Source organism: Heloderma suspectum, chromosome 1 (genome assembly GCF_057233095.1).
Source record: "Heloderma suspectum isolate Gila_16-S chromosome 1, 16-S_ref, whole genome shotgun sequence".
Lineage (NCBI taxonomy): Eukaryota > Metazoa > Chordata > Lepidosauria > Squamata > Helodermatidae > Heloderma > Heloderma suspectum.
The window spans coordinates 35075751-35084908 of record NC_139458.1 but is presented as its reverse complement, the minus strand read 5'-3'; the positions used below and the strand labels follow the sequence as shown (position 1 = coordinate 35084908).

At 40.2% G+C, this 9158-nt stretch overlaps 1 protein-coding gene across 2 annotated transcripts in view; it reads right to left on the bottom strand.

Annotated features, from left to right (window-relative positions):
* Positions 1-301: 301 nt before the first annotated feature.
* The window catches only part of FBLN5 (fibulin 5), a 111961-nt gene continuing 103104 nt past the window's right edge, over positions 302-9158 (bottom strand). Inside the window, exons 10-11 of one of the 2 annotated variants that reach the window (XM_084840603.1) lie at positions 6154-6346; positions 302-3642 (exon numbers count right to left, since the gene is read on the bottom strand). In XM_084840603.1, the coding sequence (XP_084696729.1) occupies positions 3481-3642; positions 6154-6346 (355 nt within the window). In that variant the 3' untranslated portion in view covers positions 302-3480. The remainder of the gene's footprint in view (positions 3643-6153; positions 6347-9158) is intronic. The other variant, XM_084840611.1, reaches the window with a different exon arrangement.

Genomic DNA, 9158 nt, shown 5'->3' with positions numbered 1-9158 from the left:
CCACCAATTTGGATGGTTTAAAAAGAGAATTGGACAAATTCATGGAGGAGAAGGCTATCAATGGCTACTAGCTGGATGGCTATATGCTACCTCCAGTACCAGAAGCAGTATGCCTATACCACTGGCTTGGGAACACGAGCTGGAGGATGCTATTGTACTCATGTCCTACTGGTAGGTTTCCTATGGGCAGCTGGTTGGCCATTGTTTGAACAGAATGCTGGACTAGGTAGGCCTTTGGTCTGATCCAGCAGGGCTCTTCTTATGTTCTTATGAAGCATTCACTTCTGTTTTCAAACTTATTGAAACTTTAAAAAAAAAGTTTATTTTGTCTCAACTGTGGAAACTCTGGACAGGTTAACTCTGTTTTGCTAACAAGTCAGGGTAATAAGACACTGTTTGATATTTTAAACTAAGCAGAATACCCCCAAGTTTGGACATAATGAGACACATGGGTTAGTTTAAACCAGAAAGCAAATCCTTCCAATCTCCCCCTCACAGCCACACTGGAGGAGAGGGGTGAGGGGAATGCATGAGCCTGAGGCTTGCTGCTGCTCATGCACATAATGCTAAACCATAGTTTACTGTTGCATCCAGAAAGGGGCAGAAACTCATGGAAAACCATATTAGAATGTTTCAAGCTTGTTCATTCAAATATTCAAGCTAGAGGCTTCAATCATATTTATGAAATGTACATACATTGTTCTTGATGTGCTGGCTCAACAAAATAACTGACAGTATGTTAACATAGCATATTTTTGAAACCATATTTAATTGCTTAAGGCGGAGGTTATTCAGAGTCCAAACCTGGATATGCAACCATATATAATCTCATTTTCTTTTGATCTGCACATCTTTGCTCGCTTTGAAGAAGTGGAGCTTAAAATATAAAAATTTTAAAAATAGAAATCGATCATATAAACATTAACATATTAAACTGTGTATAAATGAAGCTCAGCTGGACCAAGAACACAATCTATTATGTGATCAGAATATTCAGGAAAAACAACTAGCCAGCATATAGTCCTATTGTGAATGATCTGAATGTTTAAAATTTGCTCCTGAATAATCTCTTAGAAAACTTTTGTGAAACTAAGCAAAAAACTTTTAAAAACCCAAACTCTCAAAGCCAACTAAATAACCTAATCTCTGTATTTTTATTCAAATCTACTGAAATTATTTCAAAGCACATATGTTACTGCTGGTGCTGGAAATCAACCCTTAAAACAAATATAGAAGAAGGTATGTTTTGTACATAATGCAGGAGCCATATTCACAGCTGTACTGCTAATATAATTTGTTTCCATTTTTGATCTCATAAATATGTTCTCCAAATATGTGTACAACCACAACTATTTTCTTCTAAAATCCCAGGAGAGGTACAGTCAACTTCTTCACATATTAATTCATTCATTTTCTAGCCATGGGTATGTTGGCTACAGTGCTAACATCAAAATTCAGATAAAGGGGGATATTCTGGATGTGCATTAAGAGAGTAGACTTAGGTCCTCCTATATAGCTAGTTTATGTTAGCTAAGTCCGTTATGTCAGTTAACCACAGTAGCAATCTAACAGAAACAGACAAGACTGCAATATTTCACATCTTAGGATACTTAAGATTTAAGAGATTAAAGCTTCCTAAAGCAAATAAATGCCGTGTGACATAATAATGCCTATTTGGTGCATGAGCTACTGAGTATATTGCATATAGAGCTACAGAGTGTCTGGTTCTCTTGTCCACAGAGAAATGCTCTACGTGCAAATAAGGATCAACATATAAAGCTGCCTTATACTAGGTCAGGCCACTGGTCCATCTAACCCCAAATTGTCTACTGCTGGCAGCAGCCCTCCAGGGCATAAGACAGAGGTCTTTCCCAGTCTGCTTCCTGAGATCCTTTAACTGGAGATACTAGGAATTGAACTAGAACCTTCTGTGTGCTTGGCATGTGTTTTATTACTGAGTTATGCCACTCCCTTAGATATTTCTTTTTTGCACCTGCACAGCTTTCCCTGCTTGCAGAAGAGAACAAAGCAACTTCTAATGCTGTGTTTACACATAAGAACCCCTCCGCAGACCTTCTGTTCTGGAGCCTTTCCGCGTTTATCATGGGCTCCCAGACAGCCACAACGTGAGAGGGGAAGCTTTTAATTTGCAATGTTCCATAGACCTCAATGAAACAGCACCATCTAGTGGCTGTTTTAATTGCATTACATTCTGAGTTTTAAAAATGGTTCATTAGTTCTGGATCTATTTGAGAAAGAAAAACCAGGAAATAACTTTGGATATGCCCTGGAGGCTAAGAACGTCATGAAAAGGACCCACAAACTCCAGTGAGTGAGCAATCTCAATAGCAGGATAAAAGCTCTGTGTGAAGGAGACCTAGGTGTTGAGAATGTAGAGCATCTATGAAAGCTGCTGAAATGTGACCTGCATGTGTTTATTTTCCCACTCTATAATGGAACATTATCTAACTGCAGCCTGCGTTGTGTCTGGTTATGTGGGAGCCTGAAGTATAAATGGAGAATAAGACCTTCTATATTTTATAATAAATATTTTTATGTATACCACCCAGTAATCTCTCCTTCAAAAATCAATTACTCTTAACAGCTAGGACCCCAAAATCTACTTTTATGTGTACCCAGTGGTTTGGGCATACTTGGAGAGATTTTGGACTTTTTGAATTTGAGCATCAAACCTCTGTGCCATATTACAAGTTTCTTTTGAAACTCCCCAGCCCACCCCAGTTTTGAAAAGGGGTTGCCATATGGCATAGGTGGGCACTGTTCAAGAAGCACAAGCACAAAGTTGTCTTAGACATGTGTATTAGCTACATGGTTCTGTGAATCCTGATCATAGCTCTCAGGCAGGCTGAAGGGAAGGGAAATCTTTCCATCTGGGAAAAATAAAAATAAAACATGACCAATACGGGAGTGATTCCATTTAGACACATGCAAAGATCAGAACGGACGATTCCACAGACATTTTTGAGAGAGTGGCTGGCGCTTCCCCGATTCCTCAAGTGTTTTGTTTGTTTTTTGCCTTCCTTTTAAAAAATGAAGGAAGAAGAGAGCAGAACAGCAAAAGCCACCTTTTCCCATGGTTTCTCTGGTGCCTTTGCTATGCAGCATTGCCATTATAAAGGTGGAGAGCTTTTCACAGTTTCTTAAGCTTATAATCACACCCTACAAAAAGTTTGAAAAGGAAGACAAAAGTTTCTTAAACAGCACATGATCAATGAAAACAAAAAATGCCTATGGAATCCACTGACAATGTGAAGCTCAGGTGGCTTCAAACCACGAGGAGGCCTGGCCCACCATTGTAATATGAGCCACCATGGTAACTTTTAATACTGATTTCATGTTGAGTTATTAGATGCACTGACTCCTGAGAAGAAAGTTCTGGCAGAAAAGGGTTAATGTCCTTTTCAACTGCTATTTTTGTTTGTTTGTTTGTTTGTTTAAAGAAAGCAATGAACTCTAGGCTTAGAAGGGATACTGCGACACATATATCCTCAGCCGAATGACGGAGCTTCCTCTGAAGTTGATGACAGTGTTAACAGTGATCATCTCCAGGTCCAACTGAATGTCTCGTGGCCCCTTCAGAGGTCGGGTCAACACTAGAGTGGCACTGATAGGTCCAGTTTGCTGTGTGGAGAACAAATGGAAGATGTTGAGGTTCTTCAATCATGACAGAATCACCAATAAGGGTCTTTATGGTTGTCCAACAATGACTACCCAAATTCTCATAGGCAATGTTTCTTGAGTTGCTGTGGAAATTCACTTTCCTTGAAGATTCAACAAAACCTGAGCATAAACATTTCCTGGAAATCTTTTGGGCTTTTGTTTAGTAATCAGATCAATTATGGATTATGTCCTCCTATATTTTAAGTATTGTCTTTGGAATAAATTGGGCTACATATCTAAATTAATGAATTAAGAGCCATTTCTGCCCTGTCTATAATGATTATGCAAGCTTCCAGATGCCCCGACTTTATATATTCGAAGCATTCATTAATAACCTGTCTTATTTGACCCCATTTATATGAAAGGAAAGTATTCAGGGAAAGTGCCAAGCAGTAAATAAGCTAAATATTCAACGTACATCCTACTTGGAAGACAAAATAAGGCAAGCTGCTGTGTTGGTCTATTACAAAATATCCAGAGAGGTAATGTATCCTAGTACCTTTATAAGGACCAGGTCCCACTTTCACCAACACCATTCCCTTATGGGGGGAACTATGGGACATGGGTTCAAACTACAGGGATGGATGAGGGGTAAGAATGCCATGGGGCCCATGTAGCATGCAGTGCATCCAGCCCACCTGCCTCACATTTTCTGAAATATAGGGGAAGACCAGTAGGCAACTTAATAAAATTGGAAGATAATAACTAGGATTATTTAAACAAGGAGGGCTGGAGGAAGAAGCAAGAGGAACAAATAAATATGCCATTTAAAGTAAGTCTGTAAAATTCAACAAAAATAAAGAGATGGACTTCAGTAAGTTAATTATCCATAGGTACGTGATTGGAACCTCTCAGACTGCTGTTTTACAGTTTTACAGCTGGCTGGAATGCAACTGTAGGCCTCATGATCAAACTATATACGATATTAATCATGTGGTTTGCCTTGCGTACACTTTTTCCTTCAGAAATAGCTGGTGCAGAAGCCCAATCCTGATTGGGACCCTGGCATAGAGGGTAGGGGGGCTTAGCCCTTTGCCTCTAACTGTGGTACCAATCAGGGGGCCCATGCCTGCAATTTGCATGGGTGGGGGGAGAAAGCTCTCATTCACTCCAGTGGGAGCTTTCTCCCCATGCAAATTGCGTCAGGATTGCAGCATGGAGTCCACAATCCAGATCGTGGTCCCTGCACTGGCTATTTCTGAAAGAACAATCATGTACTCATGGGTGACTCATGTGACTAACATCACATGTTGTATGACCCACAGTATCTTGTCACTCCCTGGTTGTGGGACTGCTGCTGGATAAACACTGTGTGAAGGCAGAAGGCTCCTATTCCCTCAGGCCACTGTCTTTTCTGGGTGTTTTTTAAATATTTATTCTATTTGTAGGTCAGGGCCAGTATCAGAACCTGGAATCCTTGGGCACCTGCTGCAGCCCCAGTGTCCTGGCATTTTATTTTATTTTTTTCTGGCCCAATGCTCTGACCTGAGCATTGTTCCAGGGCACAGTGGAAAATTAAAGTGGCAGCTAGACTCAGCTGCTCACAGCACTACTGCCACTACTACCCACCATTGCCAGGTCCCGCTGATGGAGGAGGGGGCCACCAGAGACCACTTTGCCAAGGAACCCCTCAAAGCTGCTGAAGTCTCCAGAGTCTCCTTCTCCAATCTTCAACTCTTCCCCCAAGAATCTCCTCAGGAAAAAAAAAACTCTCCTCAGAAATTGACTCTCCTTCAGCAGGTCCTCAGGGCCAAAAAGGGTGGCCCTCCAGGCATCTCACAGGGTTTACAGGGTTACATTACCATTCTTGTTTTAAACACTCCAGTTTGTATATATTGCTAGATTAAACCTATTCATGAACCCAAAATAGTCTGTAACATTTTTGTCCTAAAGAGGTTGGGAAGACCCTGTGCTGAGAGAGACTGTAGGGTTCGGAGACATTGCCCAGGACATACCCTCCTATAATGCTGGTGTTTCAATGCAGACCTGTCAAGAGCCATTCACCTGAATCGTATGGCAAGTAGAAATGATCCCTCAGATGACCACACAAGGAAGCAATTGTACGTTGCAAGTGATTGATTATTTTCTTTTTATACTGTGAATATTCGACACATAATTGGGTTCTGCAACAAATTAACTTAGACTGCAGTTATACATGCTTTCCTGGACCTCAATGGTATTTACTTCTGAGTAGGTATTTATAGGATTTATAGGATTATACTGTTACTATACAGGCAGGCGGGCAGGCTAAAAAAGCATTTTGAGACCTGTTAATTTTTTATGGACTCATTTGCATGGCTGTACATGTATCATGAAAATTATACAGCGCTTGGCTATAGGAATGTTGACTGACACAGCAGTACATAAGCAGAACCTGGTTCTAAGATTGAAGCAGGATTTTAAAAAAGTAAATATAGTCCTAAAAAAAGTGGATTAATTAAGTGCAAGTTCATGTTCCAAAATCCCACTCACCCGCATGTAGAATTCCCTGCCCTCATTTCCTGATTTGATCTGGAAGATGTAATAAGCGCCAGGGTAGCGGGATGTTGCTTGCATCTGAAATATATCAGAGGGCACTGAGCGTCCTGACACGTCCATATCTCTGTACAAAATGGTGAACGGCTGGTCTCTACAGCCAGGATTTTCAGCTGGACATATACAATGACTGACAGAACAAAAAAATATTATTATTATTATTATTATTATTATTGCTAATACAGTTATCATCGTCATCAACAAAGAGTCCTGTAGAACCTTGTTCTGCAGTCCTATACACTAGCCTTCTCCAGCCTGGTGTCATCCAGATGTGTTGTACTACAACTCCTACCATCCCTGGGGATGATGGAAGTTGAAATCCAACATATCTGGGGCACCAGGTTGGGGAAGGCTGCTGTACAGTTACCAGGGAGTAAGTCTCTCAACTCAATGGGGCTTACTTCTGTGTAGACATGTACAGTATTGCACGATTAAGCAATTCCTATACATGTTTAGACAGAAAAGGCCTACAACGCCTAGCATTCTCCAGCCAGCATGCATAGAATAGCACCTTAAACATGCATAGGATTGTGCCTTTATTATGGCATATGTTTTCATGGACTAGAGTCCACATCACCATATAATTATCATTATTATTGCTATTACGATTATTGCTATTAGTATTATAATTATTACTGACATTAAGCAAATCTTACAAGATGTGATTCTTTTTTTATTGCTTAGCAATAAACAATGAAATGGATACTGGTTGTATTGATACCACTTTCTTGTTTGCTGTTGATTGCATTAATATTGTTTTAAACCAATTTGGATAATATTTTATTTTATTTTGTATTTCACTAATATGTGAGTTTTGTAAACTGCCCAGGGGACTTGGGTGATGGATGATATAACAATGTTAGAAACAAAATAATAAAATATTCCATTTTATAATATAACCTCTTTGCTTCCTTGCTTTTATTTTTCTCCATAATCTAAATCCTACTGCATTACAATAAGGATTATCAACAAATCTGTGAAATCAATCACCACTTAGATTAATCAGTTTATCAAAATATTACCACATCTCAAAACAGGTGGTATGCACAGTTTATCTGACCTAGATTAATACACACAAACCATTTTGGGCTCTTAAATCTTAAATGCATTGCTTGAATCAAGAGAAAGGTTGTTTAGGTTGTTTGGTTATTTTATGCTGGGCCGTAAATTGTTCTAATAGCTTCTTTCACTGTGAAATTTTGGTTTTATATGTAGACTTGTATTTTTAATTTTGCAAGAAGCCTAGAGAGGTCATTGTCCTGAATGGTGGCCTAATTTTTTTTTACATAATACAAAAATAAAGAGGGCCATGGGCAAATGCACAATAAACACCCTTTATGGAACAGCTCTAATTAAAAACTTAACCTTGAAGACATTTGAATGAATTAATAAAATGCAATTTGACTGGATCCCCTGCTAATGATAGCTGTTGTTATTACTTCATAAGCATTTTTTCTACCTTAATTGTACATACAGCCGAGTCTCCTGCCACCTGGTGACCTGGCAAAGAATTATATTTTATCCTGGACAGTTCTAAAAACATCATCTTACACACATCCATGGTGCTGTGTGCATCAACTTGTATTTGTTTGACTGAGAGGTCTGTGATTGTATGAGCAATGCAGTATATGTTGTAGAGCATCAAAGTTCATAGAGACTGTTGTGGTTCAGATTGCAAGTTGCTGTTTTGCCCCAGAATGTTGCCAGGCAAATGCAAAAATGGATGAACAGTAGCATCTAAACCATCTGAAACTGAGGTTAGTATTACTAGGATTTGTGTGGTGATTCTTTAAGGAATTATGGAGGTTGCGGCTCATACTGACAAACACAGGCTACAGGTGGCAGCTTTGAATCAAATTTTGGGTCACTTGGCAGCATCCAATCCTGCCCATCCACGCGCAGGGCCCACCACTGTTTTTGTTCTGCGCATGGCCAGCCCTGCCAATTCCATTGCACAAGCAGCCTGCACCACTTGCACTATGGCAATTAAGCGCTTCTGGGGGCAAGCCCCGAAATGAGCGGGAATGGTAGTTTCTGGAAGGGGGCAGACCTGCGGAGCTCCTGTATGTGAGCTCCTCCAGACTGCCCCATTCCAGAAACTAGTGCTTCCATTCATTTCGGGTTGCCCCCGGAATCACTAAGTCACCACTGCGTAAGCAGTGGGGGCAGCTTGTGCAACAGAATTGACGCGTCACCATAGGATACTACCCCATGTAATGGAGAAGCAGATGGAGCCACTTCAGATGTACAGAAGAGATAAAAGAACAGCAGGAAAACCACCAATGAAAAACTGAGACAGGGCTCAGAAGAATACGAAGCAGCAAGTGACTCCAGTGCGCTGATGTTCACAAGACACTGAGTGGAGGATCAAGACTTGCATCGTGTAGATGCAGAGTATTATGGACTCAGATCTGTGATGGAGAAAGGAACTATGCAAGTTCAAGAAGGAGCCAAACATTTTGCCACTGACATCTCCCATGCTGCGAGTAAAGTAGGAGGGAGCTGATTGAGACTGACGAGACAGACTGAGTAGTAGAGGATACTACGAGATTATGAAAGATCTACAAGCCTCTGTCTGTCTGTATCTATCCATCTTATTTATTTATTTAATAACATTTCTATACCACCCAACATCTGAAGCTGTCTGCTTCACTCTGACAAGAATTTTGTATATTGAAAAAAATACATTTATAGGTGGGGATGCATGTCATAAGAATTGCATCTCACAGCAAAAAAACTGGGTTTGCCATGGAATATGCACTCAACAAGAGTCACAGGAAATCCTAGCTTTCTGATGAGCACAGCAATGTGATACACGTTTTCGATCATCTGTTTGTCACATTCTTACTTTAAGTGTTCACGTAAAAAGAAATATGAAGGTGTCCTGAGATCAAGGTTGTATAATACAAGGCCAGCAGCAGAAAACAGCTGTTACAATTGGT